The sequence below is a fragment of the Platichthys flesus genome, chromosome 7, assembly GCF_949316205.1.
Source record: "Platichthys flesus chromosome 7, fPlaFle2.1, whole genome shotgun sequence".
NCBI classification, from domain to species: Eukaryota; Metazoa; Chordata; class Actinopteri; order Pleuronectiformes; family Pleuronectidae; genus Platichthys; species Platichthys flesus.
In genome coordinates, this window is record NC_084951.1 from 26,998,655 (window position 1) to 27,024,231 (window position 25,577).

Consider the following 25,577-nt stretch of genomic DNA (forward strand, 5'->3'; position numbering starts at 1 on the left):
CTTCAGACTGAAACTGGTTCTAAGAGATCATGTGACTCCTCCTGAGCCCCGGTGTCATCTTTGGCTATGAACGTCCTAAACAACACAACATCCAGATTCACTGAGATTACTGTGGGGCTTTGATTCTGTAATTTTAGATCCAACTATGTGACGCTGCTGTGTCCAGCTAACATATATTTAATCATCTGGGTTCGACTGTGAGGCTCCAGACAATCTTTAGGTACTGTGAGAACAGGACATTAGTATTTTAAAATGCTTATGGCATTTCTTTCTTGAGCTACATTTATAGATTATATAGAGTAAAGTGTGGTTGAGTCCCTCAGCCACCAGATTGTCTCACTGACTTGTTCCCTGGTCCCCCATGAACTGAGGATCTCTGAAACGTCTTCATTAAAACATAAACCTAGTTAATGAGCTAACCACCTAGCAAGTCAATTAGCAAACAGCTACCTCACTAGCAAGTTGTCTGATTAGCCTGGGAGCTAATGCTGCATTCATGCAATATCAACATAACAGGAAGAGCAGGAAAATGGATGTTCTGAGATCTGTTCCAGGTGGTTAGCTCTATCGCTAAGCTAGCTACTTCTGTTGTGTTATGTGTTTATAATATATTATATTTGAAGATAGACGATGCCTCATCACTTCTCCCACGATCTATAAATAAAGTCAGAATATCCGAGATACGAACTTTGGAGTCAACGTCTTTACTGCAACAAACGGGATCGACCAATCACTTGAGAAAAGTACGAACTAAATTGAAAGAAACAAACTTTGAGAAACATTTATTTAACATTTACTATTTTAGTTCAGGCAGGTTTTACGCCTGATCCTGCAGTCAGCCACCAGGGGGCAATCGAAATGCTTTTGGCTTCAGTTTTGAGAACTGTGATGTTGTGAATGTTTAAATTCAGTCATTGGTCCAGTTTGTTGTTAATTGAAACTAAACCGTTTATGGGTCTTGTTAAATTAGCTAATTTTAGTATTGGATTAATTCTGATGTAATTTCGAGCAGTTTGGTGAAATGTCTGTAGCAGCTGGTAAATATCGCTACTGTCGCTAATTCCAAGCATCTCCCACTTAATGGATATGAAATGAACGCAGCATAACCTGCTACCGAAAGCTATCATAGCAAGAAACTTGACAACGAGCTTGTCAGCTGATTAGCAGCTGTTTTTGACTTTTTCACTTTGATCCTAGATGTTCGTAAATGTCAGAATTCTGCATGAGGCCATGAGATGAACTATTGCAGCAAAAACACCATCGAAGACCAACGGACCTGAGAGCCGCCATTTCTTTACTTTATGATTCTCTCTCTGTCAGATCCCTGTTATTTAACAATATTCACAGAGTTTTGCTAAATGTTGCAAATTGAGTCTTAACGTGTTTTAGGTAATGTGATGTTTTCTGTAATTCACTGGTGATGCTGGATTGATCATCGAGCTCAGTCACGAACATGTCGAACTGATTTGGTAGCTCAGTTAACTTTAACCACACAAACCTTCAGTGAATCTGGAGCTGTGTGGTGATTGGATGTGTCAGTTACTGATGGTCGGATTGGGTGGGAGCAGTCAGACAGTAGTAACCGATAACAGAGGGCTGGGACAGAGCTGACTGTCACTCTCCACTCGGGTCCCATGAGTCAGCAGCTCCTCCACTGTTGTCCAGTCATCCAGCAGTTTGCTGTTCCTCAGCCGGTTCTGCTTCATGTGGCTCAGCTCCAGCACCGTCTGAGAGGACAGTGACCCCTGACCTCCTCCGGCCAGCTCCTCCCCTCCTCTTCTCTCTCTGTGCTGCCGTGACTGCGCCAGGTGACGTCTCCTTTCCGTCCGGCTACAGTACCGACCCACCAACCTGCCGTCCTCTCCTTCATCCTCCCGTTGTCTCCGCCCGTCTCCTCGCACCTCCTCATCGGTTGTGACCTCACTGCGCTCCCTAGCCAAGCGGTAAGCTCTGGCTCTGAGCAGCTGATTCCTGACTGACTTCTGATTGGACAGTCTGGAGCGGGGGGAGGGTGGAGAGCGAGGCCTCCGTTGTGGTGCACCCAGTGTGCTGTAAACAGGAACAGAACTCCCTTTAAGGTTGCCGGAGCGATTCCCAAGGGTCTGAAAGCCTCGCCAGTCTGAAGCTCCACTGGAGCCAGATCCAGGACTCTTGGAGAGGGTGTCCTCGTCTCTGCTCCGAACGGAGCCTTGGCTGGTTCTCAATGAGTTCTGATGATTGGTGAGACTGGTTCTGTCTGTACTGAGGTGACTGTTGGGGTGGCAGTTACTGGGATAACTGGCCCTGCTCCTTGGCCCCAGAGTGCTGCTGGCTGTACCGGGCTGGTGGTTCTGGAGCTCGTTGCTCAGAGTGTTTGGATCGGTCACAATAGGGTGACTGGCCCTGCGGAGGCACTGAACCTCGGTCAAATCTTGTATCGTTCGACTCCGGCCTGGAGCTTCTATCGTCCCGCCTCTTCCCTGCTGCTGCTCCAACCACAGCGCTCTCCGCTGGCAGGGCTCAGTATGGCAACCTACAGATGGAAAAAAGAAATAGAGTGCAGACGGTTCTGTGAATCTACAAGTTTGCATGTAGCCGTTACGGAAAGAACCTGCTCCTGCCAGTGTGGAGCCTTTCCTCTCACTGTAGCTTCCTACTCTTATCCAATTGGGCGAATGGCAGGGTAAACAATCAAGACTAATATAAAACACATGAGTAAACTGTGGGATCAATGGACAGTTTGAGGAAATTCTTTCTGGAGCTCAACTTACCGATGGAGGGGGAGGGTGGTGCTCGGTGGCGAGTGGGACTCCGCTCCGCTCGGTGGAAGTGAACTGTCGTGGTCGTGCTGTTCCCCACGGTGCAGCGAGAGGCCAGTGGGGCTCCAGGGTGACTCATCTGAGAGGTTTCAGGGATGGACTCCAGATCCCAGCGTCCTCTCTGCTCTCGAGGGGAGTGGCCTGTGCGGAGATGGTGAGATTGCCGATGGCCGTGGCTCCCTTGAATTTTGTGCAGCCGCCGGTGTTCCCCGGTGCTGACGCTGTGGAAGCCAGAGTCGCTGGGTTCAGAGGAGGTGAGGGATTCTGAGGAAGAGGAGGAGCCTTGAGAGGAAGGGGTGTGGCCTGGCAGCGATGACATGGCGTCCGTCTCGGCCTCAGAGAGCGCCATCCGGTGATCGGGGCTATCGGGTCCACAACCTAGCCCACTGTCGAGCTCACTAAGTGGAAGGTATCCGAAAGGACGATCAGGACGCCAGGGATGACGGTAGTCGGACTGAAGAGGGAGAAAGGATTATTTAAAAATGATTTGACAAGTACAAGCAACATTTTAGTGAGAATGAAATGAAACTAGTGAAACATAATCTCTGAGATTAAAGACCTGTCTGGGGAAATTGTGTGGCTCCATCCCTTCAGTGTTGTAGCAGCCAATCAGACAGCTCTCTGAGTTCGGCTGGTAGGGAGACATGTCTGGAGCCTGGAAACGAGAAGGGGCGGAGATATCATCTCATTGTCGGGGGGGACAATAAACAGAGAGAGGGCAATTTCTGAGGGGATGTATCTTATATTTTATTTAAATTTATTGAAGATACAGATCTATAGTATTTAGCTGTCAATGTGTAAAACCTTATGAAGCCGAACAGACGATTATATAAACACAGTGTTTGTTGTGTCTCTGTATTTTTTACGTATTAAGTCTTTATTTATTTCCAAAGTTAAACTGGAAATACATCACGACTCTATGCTGGGAGGCCAGAAGGAGATCCTCTGTCGAGTTCAGCTACTGGAAGCAGCTCTGCACTGTCACGATAATCCATAAACATAAATTCAGAAGAGAATAAAAAGAACCCGACTGAGCACCTGGTAGTCGAGTCTGTCCAGGTGATCCAAGCTGTAGGACACGGTCGGCAGGTAGCTGCTCCCCGGGTGCTGCTCGGTTGAGGACCTGGGCAGGAAGCCGCTGGCAGCGTAGACATCAGGAGGAACCATCATGCGTCTATTGGCCGCGTAACGGTCAGGTGACGCGGTCATGTGACCATAGTAGGGCCTGAAGAGGAAGCAGATTGTCATGTTCTGTGAGGAGGTGAATTCATAAAGCCGAGTTTGTCATGCTGGTTTATTTATGCCTCAGATGGGAGGTGTGATCGGTGTGTAAATGTCTCCATGAATATTCATCATCTCATCTACATGATGCCATATTTGCACTGACAGCTGTCTCAGCAGAACGACCTTCCACTGGTGAAAATCATGCAACTCAACATCATCATCTGACCTTGTAAACTCATTCTCACCCCCACCCCCCTTTTCCCTCCTGCCACATTCGTTCCCCAATTCAGAACTCTTACATCCAACCAGTCTCATCTACAGCATCGTGGCCGTGAGGAGAGTTTACCGACCCTGCGCTGTAGGCGTCTCCCTGACCTTCCTCCCCCTCCATCAGGCCCATGGCTCTCAGGGCCTCCCAGTGCCGCTCGGTGGGAGCGCTGCACTCATTGGCACAACGGGAGCGGCGCCGCCTGTCCCCTCGTCCCCGTCTCCCCTCCACCTGCACCATGATTGGCTGGCCATACTCGTCCACGTAGTGCAGCTCCTCTCGGTGTCGGGGAGGAGGAGGCTCTCGAGTCTTGTCCTGAGAAGAAGGAACATCGTGGAACATTCAGGTTTAAAGCCACACTGTGTAACTTTACTGATCAACAGTTTCCTGCTAATGGAGATAAACTCTGGTTGTTAATAACTTCAGAGTGTTTTGAACTGATCTCAGTTCAGCTTCACTCTTCAGCTGCAGCTGGTTGTGACAGTCTGTGACTCTCAGTCAGTTCTTCTCACAGGAGATGGAACCCACTCAGCAGAGTTACACAGAACAGACACTCAGGGAGAGAAGGAGGAAACTTTCTCCTTGTTAGTGTTGATTTAACAAACTGTTGATGATGTGGAGAAGCTCTGAGACTCTGAAGCTTCTTGTTCCCTCTGTTCAACCTGGTGTATCTGCTGCTGGATGAAGGAGCAGCATGAACCCTCAGCACCACCGGGGGAGTTCTGCCTCTGGAACCAGCTTTGTGGAGTTTCTGACATGTTGCATAATGTTTATTAAGATTAAGATGCATTTATTAGTCCCAAACACAGACACACTCATGCAGGTAGGGAAATTTAACCTCTGCTTTTGACCCATCTGGTGCAGGACACACAGAGCATGTACTGCGCTCGGGGAGCAGATGTTGGGGGAGTAAGGTGCCTTGCTCAGGGGCACTAGACAGGGTAGGGAGAATCCTCTTGGATTTTTGGACAGATCAATCCAGGTTCATCTTTTGTTGTCTCTCCGTGGATTCGAACCAGAGACCTTTTCCGCCCATAGTCCAGGTTTCTGCCACTAGACCCCCGCCTCTCCTGTGGGCTGTGATTCATTTGTTTTATATCAAGCGAACCAGAGCCGGTTGAACTCAGGACAGACGAGTGTGCCGGTTTCTGCTCCAGGTCGAACAGCAGCTGATCATCTCCCTTTCAGACTGAACGTGTGTTAATTGGTGGAAACAGCTGCTGTCGTGTTCAGGGCTGAACTTTGACCTTTCATAACAAGTCAACCTTGATTAAATAACAGATTTAACAAAATGTTGTTAGAAAACAACTCAGCCACAGATACAACACAGGTCTGAGGATATCTATCTGGAAAAGCAGCCATATTATTACCCATAATTCACTCATATTCTTCAGTTATTGTGTTTAAAATATTCCTTATGGTACTACATGTCTAATTGTGGATAATGTAAAAGACTGTACGTCAGCGTAGTGTGGGCTGTGGAGAGAGGAGTGAGGCCCCGGCCTGGAGGACGCTCTGTCATTGTGTGATGAGCGATGACAAAGCTGTGATCGTGTGTGTTTGTGTGATAACGTGACAAAAGTTAAGAAGCAGGAAAGTTAAAGAGACTCCGTCTCAACCGCAAAGCGATGTGGGTCAGGATCCTGCAGCTCGCTGGGACCCCTGGGCCACAACCGGAGTCTCTACAGTCTCAGTACAGGGCCTGCAGCGCGCACACACACACACACATACACACACACACACACACTTTAACAGAAACACACACACACACACTTTAACAGAAACACACACACACACACACTTTAACAGATACACACACACACTTTAACAGAAACACACAAACACACATTAACAGAAACTCACACAAAGAGAGAGCTGTGCACACATACGTAAACATAAAAGAAACATGAATGTATAAAACCTGCTTCATAGAAAGTCATATGTGCAGAAGCATGAAGACACATGCATGGTAACACAGACACACACAGACACACACATGAAGAAGTCATAGAGTGAGAGTGATGTGCTGTAGCCTCGAGAAGTGTGTGACGCTCCACTGCACTTTGACAGTAACACAAACTGACTCCCTCTCTCTCTCTCTCTCTCTCTCTCTCTCTCTCTCTCTCTCTCTCTCTCTCGCTCGATGAATCTTTGACTCAGTTTTCACTCAAAGGGCAGAACTCTGTAAAATGCAACACTCCTCGGTCTCTAACAGAATCAGCGTCAGCTCGTAGGATCCAGACTCGAGTGTCATGTTCAGCAAACTGCACCGAGCCGAGTCCGCGGGTTTGATTCTGCCAGTTTCAGTCACTTTGATAAAAACATAAATAAACGTCTGAATCAAATCAGACAAAAGCTATTGTGTGTTTTTAAAGTACCGTAAAGAAAACATTAAAACTCAGATTAACATTTAATATGATGCGAACAAAACTTCATCTGCAAGAACAAATACTGGAAATCAAACCGTGTTTCTGTCTCAGACCGAAAATTAGATTTGTCCGCTTCCCGAAAGTGATGCCAAAACATGTTGTTCTCCCCCTGGTGGCTGGCTGCTCTAATATACCCTGCCTCCTCCATGTTAGTAGATGGGACATGGGCCAAACCAGATGTTAAATATATGCAAAGGACGTGTTTAACATCAGGTGACACTTCCCTCTAGTGGCCAAAGCATCAAGGCATGAACAAGCTTTATTCTTTTTTGTGGAGATTTGATTGGTCGACGTGCTCCATCTCTACAGAATTAACGAATTTATCAGGACATATTCACTTATCAAACAAAAGCTGGACCCCGACGGCTTCTATTCTCCACTGATCCTCCGCTGAGCCCATGTTGTTTTCTCCTCTGACGGATTCAGAGAGATCCTGTGGATGTGTTGTGAGCTGTGATCTGGGTGAAGTGGAAAGTGAGTCACTTCTTCTTCTGCGTGGCTCAAACTGTCAAAGCACTGAATGATTCTGCTGCACTGATGATTGAAGCTCGGAGCGGCCTCTTTATTTTTGATCCATTGTTTTGTCCCGAAAAGACAAAGAGAAGGAAAGTTTGAGTCTTTGATGAACTCGTTTTTTGATGTTCCTCATTCTGGATCTGGTTTTTATTAATTAATCTTCTACAGGACAGTTTAAAGAAGAATCGTTCATTCACTCGAAACAGAAAGACCCTCACAGAAGGTGTTTTGTGACGAGAGCCCCCCCCCACAGGCCATAGAGCCCAGCACACTCAACCATCCTGTTGTCACATGACACCACATCCAACCGTCCTGGTATCAGAAACAAATCGTGGTCTTCTTCTCCCTCACGTCCCCGGCAGCACCGTCAGCCCCGAGGATCCATGTCCACGTCCAGCAGCTGAGACTGAAGATCCCCACTCGTCCTGTCTGAGAGGAAACTTCAGCTGACGACACACACACGGTTCATCACCACTTTCATTCTGTGTGTGTGTCTGTGGTGTAATCCTGGTAGGTGTGATTGACAGCTGAGATTGACTCTGGATCCCTGGATGAGACATGAAATCACTTCTCCAGAGCACGAGCAACACAAGATGGCAGCGTTCGATTGGACGCTGGTCGAGAGGAAGAGGACGTCAGGGGCTGTGGGCGGAGTCAGCGTGATCAACAAGAAGAATCCAAACATGGAGACCAAATGTTTTATAAAAGACGATTCGTACAGAAGCTTCGATCCTGTTTGGATTCAAAGACTTGAAAAGACCAATGTTGACGTTTACAGTGAAGTGATGATGTGGCTTTAATCTGTGGGAAAGCAAACTGGTTCTTTACAGGTTCACCAACTGAACCAGTTCCACAGCAGCCACTGGTCACAGAGGGGAAAGAGTCACAATCTTCCCCTGAACAAAATCAGACCAACAAACGAATAAATAGAGAAACAAAGTCGAACAACTTTATCTTTCCCGTCTGGTGACTGTTGTTTGTGAAGAGAAGTGACAAACAACATCTTAGTTTTTACCTAATTTCATTTTTAAGTTTTTGTGTTTTCTTTAAATTTTTTGAAACATATATTCACATTTTAAAGTGTCATATATCAAAGTGTGTGAATGCAGAGCTGAAAGTCACACAGATCTTTTGCTCATGCTCGGAAACGTCTTTGCTCAATTCTTCTGTTTGAATAAATAACGAGTCAACAGCTCACACACATCAAGACGAGCTCTGCCTCCATCAAGGAGTTTCTCCAGGAAAGTGTTTGTTATCGAGCTCTGCCACTTTCTCTCTGCTTCCCCGGGCGTGAAGACACATCTCTGTAATGGCTGTCTGTGGAGCTCTGAGGTTTCCTGCGTCTTGATGAGCTGTGACCAGTTCACTCTTCGCTCGGCGGCGACTGGTTGAACGGCTCGATGCTCCAGAGGCTCCACTAGCTGCCGAGCTTCAGACACGCAGAGCTGAGCAATCTGTAGGACCACAGCGGGACGAAGGTTCCCTGAGCGCCGGGACACCTCGATTATCCAGCTACGCATGTCAGAGGAGGTTTCATCCCCCGACACAAACAAACGCCTCATCAGATGAGGACACGTCCAGGACGTCAGCGGACGACCCCACAGAGCAGCAGAGACACAGAGGACGTGATGTGAAGTGTCTTCTGAGGAACAAGTGTTCACCAGCAGTCGCTGCACATATCAGTCTGCAAACTGTAAAGCACACAGCCACTCTATAACCCCCTGATCCACTTGGAACCTTTTCACTGTATTTCCTCAGCTGCTGCCTGAGTGTCGCAGATCGTTCATCAGAGTCGAGGCCGAGGACTTGGTTTTTAAATCTCGATACAAGATCTGGACACAAACCTGCTTGAAATCTACCTGAAGATAAAATCCCAGTATTTTTTTAATAACGTGTAAAGTCCATTCAGTCTTGAGGCCAGTTTGAAGATCCTCTCTGGTCGATTCTGGACGTGACTCTTGGCACTGAGGACAAACGGTTCCGTTGAGAGACTCACGCTTCACTCAGTCTCAGGTTCACGTGTCTCTGACGTCTGTCTGGACACTAAAGTCCAAACTGGTGGAGATCTGCAGCGATGAAGACCATCACATTCTTCAGCTCCAGTCCTGGTTCCAGGCATCAACCCTCTGTGACGTCACCTGTTGTTAGTGAGACGCCATTTTGAAGCCTCCAGTTTGACATTCTGTCCAAATCCCACGGTGCTTTATGATCTGTTTGACTCTAAATTATCATAATTTAATAAATGAAGACTTGAAACTAGAGACTGAGACATGAACACCTGAGGGAAATGTTTACTGACGTTACACAGTGAGAGGTGGAGTCACTTTCTACCAGTGGAGTCGCCCCCTGCTGGTCACTACACAGAACACAGGCTAATACGTAATTCTCCTGATGGACAAACGATGGCCACTAAAGCTTGTGAGGTGTTGAGGATCATCTGTAAATCATAGCATCAATCAATAGAGGCGTTCAGGGACATCTGTAAACTGTAGTTTACCAACAGCCTGATGGGACATTCAATGAAGATGTGTAAACTGTGGAGCCCAACAACTCTGTGAGGTGTTTGTGTAACATCTGTAAATCATAGCATCGCAACTGATGGAGATGAATTAATTTCAATATGATTAACACTGAATAATAGTATAAATAAATAAATAGAGTTGAGGAATGAGCAGCTGCTCACACTTCTTCAGGGACGAATCCGAACATTAAAGAAACGTGATCATTTGAGTGTCAGAGACAAAACTTATATCTTCCTCTAATAGTTTCTCTGACTTCTTCACTCTGTGTCTTCAATCTCCACACAGACACACACACACACACACACACACACACACACACACACAGACGCACACACACACACACACCTTAACCCAGATAGTACCAGTGAACTCGGACAATGACGGAGAGAGAAGATGACTGAAGGCTACTGTGTGTGTGTATGTGTGTGTGTGTGTGTGTGTGTGTATATGTGTGTGTGTGTGTGTATGTGTGTGTGTGTGTGTGTGTGTGTGTGTGTGTGTGTGTGTGTGTATGTGTGTTTGTGTGTGTGTGTGTATATGTGTGTGTGTGTGTGTGTGTGTGTGTGTGTGTGTGTGTGTGTGTGTGTGTGTGTGTGTGATGGGATGCAGGTCATCTCAGCATCCATCACATCTCATTATCTGCCCTCCATTCTCTCCCTTCTCTCTCTGTTACTCTCATTCGCTCCATCTCTCTCTCTCTCGTTCTCTCTCCTGCAGAAGGTCACTCACCTTGATCCGAGTGAAGCGACAACCCATCCTGACTTCTCCTCGATGGGCAGAAGTTCGGAGGAGGGAGACAGATGCAGGGACGAAGGGTAACAACAGAAGAATGGTGAGACCGAGAGGGAGAGAAGGACAGACTGAGAATCTACAGAGAGAGGTGTAGAGGGAGGAATGGGGGAGAGCAAGGGTCAAATAGAGAGCAAGAGAATGGGAAGACAAAGAGAAAAGAGAGAGAGAGAGAGAGAGAGAGTTTGCTGAGCCTCGTCCGCCCACCAGCTCACATCCCCAAACTCTGATGACCCACAGTCCCTCTGCCAATCAGCTGTCCTCCTGCGCTGCCTGGGAAACTACAGCTCCCATGATGCCGCAGCGTAAACAGCATCACTCTGTGGGCAGCGAACCTCTCTCTCCTCGGGAACCACACAGAGGCACGGGCGAGCGAAGAGCAGCAGCAGCTCTGAGAGGGGCGAGCGAGGCAGAGACTGAAGAACTGAGAGAGAGAGAGAGGGAGAGAGAGCTGAAGAACAGAGCTGTTCTCATCTGACAGTTTCTTCTTCTTCTGCTTTTCTCTTTATCCTCCTGTCACTCGCTCCCTCTCTCTCTCTGCATCCCTGCTGCTGCCGGCCAATCACAGAGCCCGGATGCAAGGAGGAGGGGAGGCGGACGCTGCGATTGGCTGAGATCAGCGTTTGTTTAAGCATCATTCAGGGTTTTCCTCTCCTCCACCTCCCTCTCTCTTTTTCACCCATCCTTTTCACTGATTCCTCGTTTTTCACACTTTTCTCTCGTCACAAAACACCTTCCGTGTGTGTTTTTGTGTGTTTTTGTGTGTCTGTGTGTGTGTGTGTAATTCATATCGAGTTCAGTTTAAACTAAATTATATGACTATGCTTTGAATAAACACATTAATGTTGGTTTTAATATCACATTAATAAAAAAGGGATTGAATATGACTGATAGCGCCACCTAGTGTTCCAACATGTTTCTACGTCTTGACATTTATATATAAAAACTACATTCAAATACATTAGATGCATTAAAATACATTATTCCCCTACAGAAACTCTTGGTGATAATGTAACTACTTAGATTTTCTGCATTTACTGCAGCCCAGCAAGTTAGCTAGTTAGCTAGTTAGCTTGTTAGCTTGTTAGCTAAAGATTTGGCTTCACTCTGTTGATGTCATTTCGTCCATCTTATTTATCGTCATTGGTCAAACAAAGGAAGCGTGACTGATTTATAAGTCATGTGACTTCTACGTCGAGATAAAAGAAGAAATGAAATCAGACAAAGTCGTTTTAATTCTAGAGCAGAAATTTAGCTGCAGGGAAGAGACACACACACGCACACTTAGACACACACACACACACTTACACACACACACAAAGGCACTCGCACACATACATATACACACAGTCATACACACACACAGATATACACACACACACAGACACACACACACAAACAGAGACACACAAACACACTCCCTTAATGCAGTTTTGCAGTAAGTTAGAAATAGCCTGAGAGCAGTTAGTGATGAATATTTGAAATCTCTGTGTCTCTCCCCCCCTTTCTCTCTCTCTCTCTCTCTCTCTCTCTCTCTACTTTTAAAGTTTCTACTTGTCTTCTTTCATTCTTTTGGAATCTTCTGATCTTCTCTGTCTCTCCTCAGCTGCAGGAAACTAAACTCGTCAGGATAAATTGTTGCTTCTGTACAAGTTATGTATTTTATTTTGAATTATCTTGACAGAAAAATTAAGATGTTTTGTTTTATGAAATAAAATAAACCAATCAGATTTCTGTCTTTAGAAAAAACATTTTTTGTGAAAAGTCAACATCTATCATGTTAATTAACCCTCAACACAACGAACCTGCTTTCATTAGAAAAGCCATTTCATTATATGAGATGATTCATTTGAGATCTTCGGCATAAACATTTAAAAAAAGATGTGGCTTTGAGATAATTCAGTTTTATGCTAAAAATAGTTTTTCACCCTGAGAATCTGAACTCTGTGTTTGTGTGAAGATGTTGATGAAGATCAGGTCTGCTGTCACAGAGACAAGAGTCAATAAAGTTAAATCAAAGTCTGGTGAGAAAAAAGAGCCACATGTACAGTGAACTTTCAAAAAGAAGAAATAAGGTTTATTTCATTATTAATCTTATATACAGACATTTACAGACTTCCTATATCTAGTAATTGATAGTTATGGTGATTTCCTGCCGACTAAGACACAGATATGTAAATTATTAGCGACTCTGTCCAGTTGTGGTTCTGAGCGAGTACACGTCTCACAGTGGAGATATACCACGAAGAAGCAGGTCGTCAGTTTGAAAAGAGACTTGTTAACAATCCTCTCCGACTCAAACACAACACACACATCTCACAACAACAACACACACAACTCACACTCTGATCTCTGTTTCCTGGTTATTCAAAGTTTCATGAGATGAGACGCAGCGACGTCACTTCCACCCGGAACAGAAGCGATCAGCTGACTCTGGACCAGCTTCAAACCCCCGAGCGTCCACAGGTCGGTTTGAAAAGTTTGAGTTTGTGTTTCAGTTTCAGGTTAGGAACGAGTTGTCTGATCCAGATGTCGGACCAGACTCATGCAGATGTTATGAAAATGCAGATGTTATGAAAACAGCAGCTGTTCAGTCCAGATGAGTGTGAATTATTAATTTGACCCATTTCACTCTGTTATCACAGGTTCAGGTTTAACAAGGTGCAGTCAATGCAAGTGTAAGGTGAGGTTATCTCCTCCTCCTCCTCCTCCTCCTCCTCCTCCTCCTCCTCCTCCTCCTCCTCCTCCTCCTCTTCCTCCTCCTCATCCTCCTCCTCCTCACAGCCTCAGACTCAGGATCCCAGTCAGAGACGCCAACAGGAGAGAAGGTGATGATACTGATCCAGAATTTCGTCTGTCTGGGATCAGGTGTCTTTTTGATGATTCGTCTATTTCTCTTTCTTTGTCCGTCTTATCCAGAGGTTCCTTCCTCTCCTCCTCCTCCTTCTCCTCCTTCACCTCCTTGTCCTCCGACATTTCAACAACCTTGTCCTCCTTCACCTCCTTGTCCTCCGACATTTCAACAACCTCATCCTCCTTCACCTCCTTGTCCTCCGACATTTCAACAACCTCCTCCTCCTCTCCCAGTGTAGTTGAGTAGACGTGTGGAGGGGGGGTGTCTGGGGACGGGGTGTCTGGGGACGGGTTGTCCTCAGGGTCCGATATGGGGGTGGAGGTGGTGGTGAAGGTGGAGTCTTCAGTTGTTGCAGGAGGAGGAACAACCATCTCCTCCTCCTCTTTATTCCCCTGCTCCTCATAAGGAAGGGCGGGGTCTGAGGTCACTGGAAGAGGAACGAGCGTCACCCAGTCGGTACCGTCCTCCACATCTTCATCCTCCTCCTCCTCCTCCTCCTCAGAGTCGGCCACTAGAAGACACAGCAGGACACGTTCAGGTTTTATAACAGAACTCAGATCTGCAGCCGAACATCACAGCTAAAGATAAAAGAACTTTTAATTACCTTTATTTTTTATTATTTTAACTCCCATGTTTATTCTTATGTACAGTTTACTATAAAACAGATGTAACATTTATCATTAATACTCAGTTTAATAAAACAGACAAACGGCCAAATGTCATAATTCAAATCTCTCAGGAGAGTAATGTTTTCTTTTGAAAGGGATTCAAAGTATTAAATACTAAAGAATTAAATATGATCAATCTGAGGTTTTGTCAGGTGAGAGCTGCAGGGGGGAGAAGGAGGTAAACGAGAGAGAGAGAGAGAGAGAGAGAGAGAGAGAGAGAGAGAGAGAGAGAGAGAGAGATGGAGAGATGGAGAGAGGGAGAGAGAGAGAGACGCACCACACATGTTGTTTTCACACTTCTGCAGGTTCTCAGGACATCTGGAGCACCAATCACCTTCCACGTACGGCCGCTGGTCTTCATAGTTTCCTCTGAGGACGCAGAGGTCAAAGGTCACGACTCATTATGACTGTTCATACAACAACGACACATGAACACAAAGAAGAATCTTAACTGTCCACCAGAGGGAGCCTGTGTATAACGTCAGTGAGATTAGTACAGACAGTACAGACAGTAGTACCGATAGAAGTACAGACAGTAGTAATAGTAGTTGTAGTACTAATAGTAACAGTACTAATGGAAAAACTATTGTAGAACTAACAAAACAACTTGTAGTTTTATTGGTATAATATAATTAAACAAAAAAAATGAATTAAACTGCAGCTGTTTACTTTTTACATTAACATATTGTTATATTACAAATCTGTATTATTCTTCAAAGTGAAATAAACAGACTCAAATTTACTTTGCTTTAATTCCATAATAATCAAAGAATCGTCATCGACCTTTGTATCAAACATCTCGAGGTCGGTTTCTTTTAAATCTTGTGGAATCGACATTAATTGAAGTCTTCTGTGTTTTAGAGAATAAAGAATCTGTCCCTTAAACGTTTATCAGAAATGAAAAGGAGCTCTTTTAGATTTATTGTATTTATATTATTTATTCTTCCCCAACCTGTTTTAAGATTCTCAATGCTTTGTATTTCATTTTTTGTAATAACTGGAAGTGGTTTTCATGATAGACATAACCGGTTTCCTCATTTAATTTGTGTATTTTGTATTTATATTATAGTAAAACTACAAATATAAAGGGATATAAGTATCACTTGTAGCTTTCAGGAGAGTTCAACATGACTTCGGGGGCGAACAGGAACCGGGGGGGAAACTCGTGGAACCAAATACAAGTTGTAGTTTTATCATCAGCTGTTCTGTGGGGCCCCTGGATATTGTCTGCTTTGCATAACTGGTTGATACTGGTAGTATCTCCACTGGTTTGTTTACCAACAAGTATATGGAGTACCCCTCAAACAGTTTTATTAGTGATTTAGCAGCAGTAGAAATATCAATAATACTTTGTTGGTGGTAGATGTTGCAGTAATAATGTAGTGGCTCACTTTCAGTGGTAGATCGGTGGCAGCACTAACAGTTGTGGTGAAGTAATAGTAGTAAAAGTACTGTTTCTGTATTGTTATTAATTGTAGTAGTAATAAGTAGAAGTACTGACGCTGGGTAGTAGTTGCAGACGAGGTAGGAGACTCTCTCCCACTCCAGACCCTCCATATTGTTACAGAGGTGGAAGGCACAGCCGACTCTGTGTGTGTCTGCCCACACCATCTGTAACACACACACATACACACACACACACACAAAAACACAAACACACACACAAACATACACACACAATCACACACAAATGTGGTTGTCTCAGAAGTGAATTATCTGGATTAGAATTTATTTCATAATCTGAAGAAAACGTCTCTTGTGTGTGTGTGCGTGCGCATGACCTGTGTGTGTGTGTCTGACCTGAGTGGGTGTGTGTGTGTGTGTCTGACCTGAGTGGGTGTGTGTGTGTGTCTGACCTGTGTGTGTGTGTGTGTGTGTGTCTGACCTATGTGCGTGCGTCTGACCTGTGTGTGTGTGTGTCTGACCTGTGTGTGTGTCTGACCTGAGTGGGTGCGTGTGTGTGTCTGACCTGTGTGTGTGTGTGTGTGTGTGTCTGACCTATGTGCGTGCGTCTGACCTGTGTGTGTGTGTGTCTGACCTGTGTGTGTGTCTGACCTCTGTGTGTGTGTGTGTTTGTGTGTGTGTGTGTGGGTGCCTGTCTGACCTGTGTGTGTGTGTGTGTGTGTCTGACCTGTGTGTAGTGTGTGTGTGTGTGTGTGTGTGTGTATCTGACCTGTGTGTGTGTGTGCGTGTGTCTGACCTGTGTGTGTGTCTGACCTGTGTGTAGTGTGTGCGTGTGTGTGTCTGACCTGTGTGTAGTGTTTGTGTATCTGACCTGTGTGTAGTGTGAGTGTATCTGACCTGTGTGTGTGTGTGCGTGTGTCTGACCTGTGTGTGTGTCTGACCTGTGTGTAGTGTGTGCGTGTGTGTGTCTGACCTGTGTGTAGTGTTTGTGTATCTGACCTGTGTGTAGTGTCCACACATCTTGTCGTCGTCACAGCTGTTGTTGTGAAAGCTGTAGTCCAGATGTTCTACAGGTTTGGGTTCAGATACAAACAATAATTTAAATAAAAAATCCTATTTCTTAATTAACAGGAAGTACAATTTACCTAAAGTATCAAAAGTATTAGTACTCACATACTGTATACTACTGAAGAACTAACTTTAAACTTATTCAATTTATAAAACTGAATTACACTCATATCACGAATCAGAAGAAATCATAAACTTTATATTTGACTGAATAAGCACTGATAAGTTAATTTAATTATTACTCTGTTATTGTTTTTGTTTTTGTTATTGTACCTTTTATGGCCACATGGGGCTAAGTAGTAAAAGAGTACGTCTCAGATTGTTCTGGTGTGAATGTTACAAGTTTCACCGCCGACATTCAGACATGACACACAAGTAAAAACACAGATGTAGTGATTGTGTTTTGTTTGATTCCACGTTTACAAAGTGAAGTGTTAATGGAATCGAACCCTTTCCTGACACTTTACTCCTGTGACGCTGTCGTGTCGGCTGATGAGTCCAGAGGTTCCTCTGAGTTTGGTCTCCTCCACCTCCTGAGGTCACCACTCTGTTCTCTGGCTGATCTTTCTCATGCAGCTAAATAACTTCTCAACCTTTTAAAGATGGAGGAGCCGACTCACCCAGGAACCATTTCTCCAGCGCCTCCCGGAGGTCCAGGGGCCCGGTGGCGGCAAACAGGTTCTCTCCGGTCTCCTCCAGCTCCGGGTTGTGGTTCCAGACACATTTAGCGGCGTAGCCTTCTGCGATCACTTTCAGACTCGGATCCCATCTCTGCAGAGAAACACAGGAAAACACTTGTTTCAAGAAGTCCTGCAGCAGAAGCTCCGCCCCGGCTGCAGAGCTGCTTCCAGAGGAGGACCATGAGGAACATGAGGAACATGAGGAACATGAGGAACATGAGGACCATGAGTCTTCATCACACAGGAAGTCCCTGAAGTTCTCCTACGTCATCACCTCCGGACTTTTTAAACTAACTGTCACAGTTTAGTTTAAAAAAGACGTTTAACATCAAATCGAGTCAATGTGCAAAATCAACATTTCTATTTACTAGCATCACGTTCTGTTGACCCAGGGTGTGATCACATGACTGATCACATGACTGATCACATGACTGATCACATGTCTGATCATATCACACATGAAGATAGTTATTCTTTTTCTTTTGTTTCCTTCCTTCACAGATAAAGGCAGCTGCTCCTGAATCAGATCCTGTTCTCTGATGGACCGTCCATCAGCCTCCCGACCTCTGACCTGTGACCCTGACCCCAGCCTGACCCTCACTGAGGTACAGTCTATCTGTCACATCACGTTTTTCCTCCTGTTGCTGGAGAAACATCTTTCTCTCCGTCCTCGTCCGTCACAGCTTCAGATTAAAAACCATGTTCCTGCAATAAACCTACAAATGTTGTTGTTTATGGTTGATTTCAATGTGAGGGTATTAATTCATTCTGAAGATTGATCAGAATAATTTGGACAAAATGATTTGAACCCGTTTCTTTGCTGGTGGTGATTTATGTGTGACGAGCTCCGACCACAGGAGAGAAGACGTCACTTCACTCATTCAATCACTCATTCATTTTACAAACTAGGAATGTGAAACATCTCTCAGGGCGGAGGAGAAGCTGCTCGTTGCAGCAGCAAAGACGTGGAGAAGACAAGAAGGTACATGGATTTATTTTCTATCTACAAATTCCAGAAGTCTCTACATATCTGTGTCAAACTGTGATCGCTGAGAAACTAGTGTTTATATTAGAGTCTTTAAATATTGATGTGTTTGTTACGAAGCTGTGGGTTTGGACCAGAGAGTCAAAGAGTCAAAGAGTCAAAGAGTCAGAGAGTCAGAGAGTCATAGAGTCAGAGAGTCAAAGAGACAAAGAGTCAAAGAGTCAGAGAGTCAGAGAGTCAAAGAGTCAGAGAGTCAAAGAGACAAAGAGTCAAAGAGTCAGAGAGTCAGAGAGTCAAAGAGTCAGAGAGTCAAAGAGACAAAGAGTCAAAGAGACAAAGAGACTTGGTAAGAAAACATCATCAGCATCAAGTGCTCACTGTGGGATCCTGGTGAAAGCTGATTGGACGGATCAGAGGACGTCTTCAACTCGACCTGCTGTCTCCATCTGGAGCTTTGAGTCACTGTTGCTAAGATACTGAAAGAGTTTAATAATCCAGTGTGTGTGTGTGAGTGTGTGTGTGTGTGTGTGTGTGTGTGTGTGTATGTTTATTGTTCGATGGTGACACAAACAACAATAGTCAGGGGTCTCCTTCACATTCCTCTCTCTCTCCCAACATCTGGTCCGTGTTATGACTCTCGGGTCGTTGTGCAGTAACACACACAGACACACACAAACACACACACAGACACACACACACAAACACACACACACACACACACACACACACACACCTCTGAGGAACATACCAGAGGTCATGTGGTCTGTGAACAGCTGATTTAGTTTCTGCTCATCTCAATAGAATCACTCAGTAAACTCCTGATCTACGGGTTTGCTCCTCCTCAGGCTCGTTAACCAGTGAGCTGTCACTCAGCTGTCACTCAGCTGTCACTCAGCTGTCACTCAGCTTCTGATCCGACCTGTTGTTACTTCTTCTGTTTCTGATCCTGTGAATTCCAGACCTGATTTAGAGAACGGACATTTCAGTGAATGAATCACTTGGACTGTAAATAAAGATGGACGACGTGTCCCCTCCTCCTCCCACTATCTGGAAGTGAAGCCCAAACATCTGAGATACAAACGCTGCCACATCTGTGCAGATCGTGGGGCGGAGCCGTGGCACGTCAAAACATGCTCTCAACCAATCAGGAGTCAGTCTCAGCCTTCTTATATCATCAATTAACTGATTCCATTCCAGCTGATCAGAAACACGTGAACAAACTTCAGAGAGATGAGAACGACCTGAAATGCTTTGATTTTCTGGTTTGGACCGTGTCCCATCTGCTAACATGGAGGAGGGGGAGGGGTTAATGATCTGTACTGCAGCCAGCCACCAGGGGGTGGTAGAGATGATTTGGCTTCACTTGTGGGAGCTGTCATGTCGTCAATCTTTATTTACACTTTATTCATTTGATTCATTCATTCAATATTTCAACCTTGAGTGAAAACAGTCTGTTTGTGTTATTTAATCCAATCACGTCTGTTGTTGAGTTTATTATTTATTATAAGATGTTATTTGATAGTTTGGTCAGTGGAGACTAAAACCAGATGGTTTATTTTCCTGATTCTGATCTTTGGCACGATGGTCGTCGGTGAGCTGCACGACTCGTGGGTTCGAGTCCAGGACTTTTTATATGGCAGAACAGGCATTTGATGTGACTTCTTTACAGTGTTACAGTATTTTACTTTTAAAGTTTTAGAGTATTACAGTATTATAGTTTTACAGTATTACAGTTGTACAGTGTCTCCTGGGTGGAGTCCCATTCGTCTCTTGTTCGTCTTCAGTCTGAACCTCAGCCGATTTCACGCCAGTAACATCTGAACTGCTCAAACTCTTTTTACTGACTCCTCCAAGAAATGTTTGTGGTAACTGATATTATTATTTCACAGATATTGTTCTTTCCAATATAAACAAGAATCTGTCGTCTTTGCTAATGTCTCGTCCACTTCTTCTCTTTCCTTCCCTCACCTGTTTCCTTCCTCCCTTTCCCTCCCTCCTTATTCGTTCTGTCCCTCTCTCTGTCTTTCACTACAATAAACTTTATGGGAGAAGAACAACACGAATATGGAGATGTCCCAGTGGGGCTTCCACACGGTGGATACAGGCTGAGACCTGTCTCCACACACACACAAAGACACACACAGACACACACAACCTAATTTTCATTTCTCTCCCTCTCTCTAAACATCGTCTCTTTCTCAATCTCCTCTGTTTCTCAACCCCGAGGCCTCCTCCCCCCCCCGTCCGTCTGGAGGATGATTTCCCTGCTGCATTCCTCCTCTAACACTCACGTTATGAGCTGGATGGAGTCTGAGGGAGGAAACACCCGTCGGTTCCTGGAAGCCAGGCCTCGCTCTACTCAGCGTTTCTGTGCTGTCTTGTAAAAAGACTGGATCTGAATCCTGATGCGAGGACGAGTGAGACTCGATGAAGGGAACGATTATTGAAGCGGATGAATCGTGTCCACTGGTCTGAACCCGGTTTATCTGCCAGTTCATTTTCTTTGTTCAACCAAAGTTCTGCATCGTCCAAACAAAACGTCCACAAGATCAACAGGACAACAGGACGACGGACACCTGCTGCCACTGTAAAGAAAGATGGAGGACACATGTCCACTTGAGTGTGAGACATGTTGGTGATGAGGTTTCTGACACGAGACGGACGTGAAACCAGAAGAACACAAACATCTCATGTCTGAAAACAGCTTTGATCCCTGAAAACTGAATAAAAACGACTTTTCCTTTCAAGAGATGAGCTGTTTTGTAGAATCTCTGTAAAAAAGTGACCAAAGACTCTTAAATCCCAACGAGAACAAAGAGGCACAAATCAAAGCTCTCAGGGACTTTAACTAGATCCAGCAAGACACGAGAAATTAAATAAAGAACATGGAAACTGTCCAGTAGTCGAGTGGTGATTATGAAAACACAGATAATTAGAACAAGATGAAGTGAAGTTTGAGACAAATCCAGCTGATGAGGTGTTTGTGTCCTGAGGACAAAAAGAAACTTCATATTTCTGTTTCTGTTGAATCCTCTCGATCGGCTCGGTCCCGTTAACGCCCGGAATCTTTCACAAGACAAAAGTAGAATCGGTTTCAATCACGTCACGTCTGGCTCTGCTGTGGACGGACAATGGAATCCCACAATGCAATTCAGGACAGGGCTGAAGGAGCGACTCACAGCTGGAGACAATTCAAATAAATGATGGACAAAGATGAAACATCCCAGAGAAAACTATGACGTCTAATCATCTTGTTGTTTCTGTTGAGTCCTGTTCATAAAGCAGCTGTGATTTTCTGTTCAGCATGATAGAATATCGATTTGAGGCGGAGGTTCCCCTCAGACAGAGGAGGGAGAACAGCGCCCCCTGGCCACAGCACACTGCACTTCACTAGCTCCTCGGAATTTGAAGCACCTTTCGTTCTGCATCATAATTCTGTATTTGTCTGATTGTCTTGTTTGCATATTGTACAAATTGTTTAATATTGAACGTATCACGGGTCCAAACACTTAACATGAACCTGAACAACACATTTCTTCCCGGAGTTTTAACAAGTTATGAGATGAGGTCATATTTCAACAGTGCTGCCTCTTTTTGAATCTTGAGTGACTTGGTATGGTCTCAGGTGGGATGTTCCATTTACCTACAATAAGGGGGGGTGGGGGGGGGTCAATCAGTTCCAATATTAGATAGTTTTTACTGACAGATGGATTCAGACTCAGCAGAGAGTAAACTGATGTCCTCACAGTAAATGGTTCAGAGAGCTGAGGTGTCTCAGGGTTTTTCTTGTAGGTCCTGAACTCACAGCTTCTTTCACTGGTTGTCACAGTATCATAAGAGCAGTTATGGTTTTGTGTTATTTATTTTTAAAGTTTCAACTCTTTTATAAATGCGTCCATTTAATGACCTATTTGTCTCAGAGGCTGATGACTCGTGTGCGACGGGCGGATTCTTCACTGGGACTCGAACCTACAACCTCCACTCTACTCACAACCTTGTAAAGTTCCTGCAGGTGTGTGCGTGTGCTCGAGGACACGCCCACCTACACCTGACACCTAAATGAACATCAGCTGCTTGAAGAAGACTTGAAACTAGACTGAGACATAAACTCCTGAATGTTAAAGTGAGAAGTCACTTTCTATAGAAACTACCAGAGGAGTCGCCCCCTGCTGGTCAGTACACAGAAGACAGGCTTCAGTCTCTGAACCGGGAGTCTACGTCTGGTTTTATTAACAGTCTCCAGCCTCTGACCCTCATGGGAGGAGCAGGTTAAAGTCTATCTTTACAGAATGTCTGTGATGTTTCCCTGTCGCTCACTAGTGTCAGAGAATTTAATATTTACTCATGACATTAAAATCCCTCTGGTCTGGTTCAGTTGTTCATGTGAACCCTGAGGTGGCCTGTGTGTCTGCAGGTGTCTTACCAGAGGCATCATGGCGGAGGCGCTGGGGGACACCTGTCCTCTGTAGTGGTTGTGAAGCTCCACCAGCAGCTCCTCCTGCTCCTCGCTGAGAAAGCTCCAGGCTCCAGGAAGCACCAGGGCGCTCAGCACCAGCCACCATGCCCAGAGAGGAGCTGCCCTCGCTGGGCAGCTGCAGAGCACGGCCCCCCTCCTCCACCTGGAGCTCCTGGAGGCTTCATCCTGGGTAGTCCGTCGGGTCGAGGCCCCCTGCTGGGTGGAGGCCCCCTGGAGCTCTGAGATGCTCCGCTGGTGCATGATGGGAAACAGAGTCCTGAGGGATGTATCCTCAAGTGGTCAGTCCAGAGTCCAATGAAGAGTGTGTGTGTTTGTGAAAGTGTCTGTTATTGACCAGCAACTGTGTGTGTGTGTTCACAATAGGCCTCTTGTCTTTGTGTGTCTGTGTGTCTCAGTTTGTGTGTTCCCTCCTCAGTGCCTCTCCTTCTCAGCTCTGCCGATATCTGCTGTTCTGACCCGGCTTTAAGAGTTTAAGGATCCTCCCCTCCACACACACACACACACACAAACACACACACACACACACACACACACACACACACACACACACACACACACCCACACACACACACACACACACACACACACACACACACACACACACCCACAGTTCACATTTCACACACTGCACCGACTGGTACGCACAACAGACGCACCCCCCCCTCAATCCTCTCACTCCATATTCTCCATGTCGCCCTCTCTCGTTCTCCCTCTGGTTCTCTCTCTCCCTCTCTTTTCTCCCCCCTCTCCTCCTTTTCTTTCTCTTCAACCCTTTTTCCCCCTCCTTCACGTTCAGTTTGCTTCGTGAGCACGATGTTTTATGATGTGAAAATTGATCATCCAGCATATTAATTATATAATATATTATATTATAATAACTCTTTGGTTTAAATGAGGCCTTGTCAGTTGTAAGTTTGAATAATCAAATGAGCATCTTTACGTTTTAGTGATCTGAAGCTCTTCGTTAAAACGTCTGAGTCACAAACTTATCAACGTTTCAAATGTGGAGCTCACAGCTGTAAAATATGACTTCACTCCGGAGTCATGTCTTCATCTTGAATTGTAGCTCGAGTTACGTCTTCCTCTTGGTTCCAGAGGTCTTTCAGTTTGAGAGCAGAACCTTTTCCTCTATAATCCTCTGACTGGAACAAGCCCCGGCTCGTTCTCATGTTCTCTCACTCAAATGGAGCTGGAGCTCAGACGAGGGACATCGTCGAATAACTGATTCAAACCAAACTGATCTGAAACAACTGAACGAACATCAGGGAGATAAGAACTGAAATGAGAGAAACCATCCAGTCAAACATGTATTTTAAATCTCTTTGACTTTATAGTTTGATCCATGTCCCGTCTGCTAACATGGAGGAGGAGGGGTTATGACCTGTACTGCAGCCAGCCACCAGGGGGCGACTCCGACCCTTTGGCTTCACTTCTGGGAGCCGTCATGTCGTCCGTCTGTAATAACAGTGTGTGGTTGAAAGAATAAAAATAAGAATGTGAAGAGCCTTGGGATCAAATTATGATTTGATGATAAACTAATACAATTGAATTGAACTGAATTTAGAATCAGCAGATTATGAAAGTAAATCAGTTTCTGTTAACTTTCAGATTGACCTTCAACTGTCATCTATAAATCTATTGTTCTTGAACTCATGAACCTTTATTCAGACCCAGTGCGACGTGTCTGTCCCAGCTGTCCCTGAAACCAAAAGAGGGACGAGACAGAAGAGAACAAATAAAGTTTGACGGAGTTTCAGTGAATCACATCCTGTCAGATCTGGTTTGTTCCTGACAGCAGAGACGCTGGGTGGAGTCACAGCGTCTTCAGTCCTGCTGCAGCTGCAAGGTGGAGACGAGCCAAGGACAAGTTCCCTCATGTCCCATCTGATCTCCAGCCTTTATGAGACGTCTCCTCTGAGGACCAAGCTCTGGTGACTGGATCTATAGATGATGTCAGATCAATGATTTACACGTTCACATATCATGAACCTTTCATTTGAGCTCCGTCCAGAGGGGGCGCTGTTGTGTCTTTATTAAAGGTTCAATCTGTAACTTGTCCGTCCATCACATGAGAGACTAAATGTCTAAGTTTGCTGTTTGATGTAACTGCACACAAATGTACTGTAATTAGCGTTGTTGTGCTGGTGAGTTGTGTTGAGTTGAGTTGTGTGTGTAACGTAGTGTACTGGTGTGAGTGTGACAGCGAGGTCAGTGCACACATGCCCCGTGTCAGCCTGCAGACGACAACATGAGGTCGTTGATACGGAGCAAACGGTGACCCCACAAGATTCAGTTTCACACAAACACACACACACACACACAGGAATGTGTGTTACAGTGTAATGTGAGTCTGTGGGTACAGCTGGGTCCATGTTATGATGTGATTTGCTTCACTGAGAGAATGAAAACAGAGTCACAGGGTGTAGTTACATCTGAGTCACACTGGTACCGCACACACACGCACACACACACACACACGCACGCACACACGGCTTTACTTTAAATCATGCAGTTTGTAATCAATGTTAAGTATTTAATCTATATTATTAGAATGTAAGTATATATGTACAGTACACAGATACACACACACAGTACATGAGCATGTAAAGTACACATGCACAAACACATACAGTACACACACACACATACAGTACACATGCATGTACAGTACACGGACACACACCAGTACAACTTACGTCTCAGTTACTGGATCCCGATCGTTTATTTACACAGACTGTAAATAAAGAAACAGTGAAGCCGAAGTGTCTCCATCGCCTCCTGGTGGCTGGCAGCAGCATAGGTTATAAGCCCCTCCTCCTCCATGTTAGCGGACGGGACATGGACCAAACTAAAAATCAAGTAGACGTTAGGAGGATGTTTTCTATGATCTGTCTC

General features: G+C 45.2%; 2 protein-coding genes across 2 annotated transcripts; both read right to left on the reverse strand.

The window, feature by feature from the left end:
* Positions 1 to 1,490: 1,490 nt before the first annotated feature.
* On the reverse strand, positions 1,491 to 10,957 carry LOC133957222 (uncharacterized). Its single transcript, XM_062392696.1, has 6 exons — positions 10,487 to 10,957; positions 4,373 to 4,605; positions 3,837 to 4,023; positions 3,358 to 3,453; positions 2,751 to 3,252; positions 1,491 to 2,512 (listed from the first exon to the last, which is right to left on the reverse strand). The coding sequence occupies exons 1-6, from the start codon at positions 10,511 to 10,513 to the stop codon at positions 1,569 to 1,571; spliced, it is 1,989 nt and encodes a 662-aa protein (XP_062248680.1). The 5' UTR covers positions 10,514 to 10,957; the 3' UTR covers positions 1,491 to 1,568.
* A 2,297-nt stretch (positions 10,958 to 13,254) lies between these two features.
* Positions 13,255 to 23,107, reverse strand: LOC133957393 (peptidase inhibitor 16-like). The gene is made up of 6 exons (XM_062392937.1): positions 22,629 to 23,107; positions 17,161 to 17,311; positions 16,472 to 16,539; positions 15,570 to 15,679; positions 14,346 to 14,437; positions 13,255 to 13,911 (listed from the first exon to the last, which is right to left on the reverse strand). Exons 1-6 carry the CDS (start codon positions 22,920 to 22,922, stop codon positions 13,325 to 13,327), a joined length of 1,302 nt encoding a protein of 433 aa, XP_062248921.1. The 5' UTR covers positions 22,923 to 23,107; the 3' UTR covers positions 13,255 to 13,324.
* Positions 23,108 to 25,577: the final 2,470 nt, after the last annotated feature.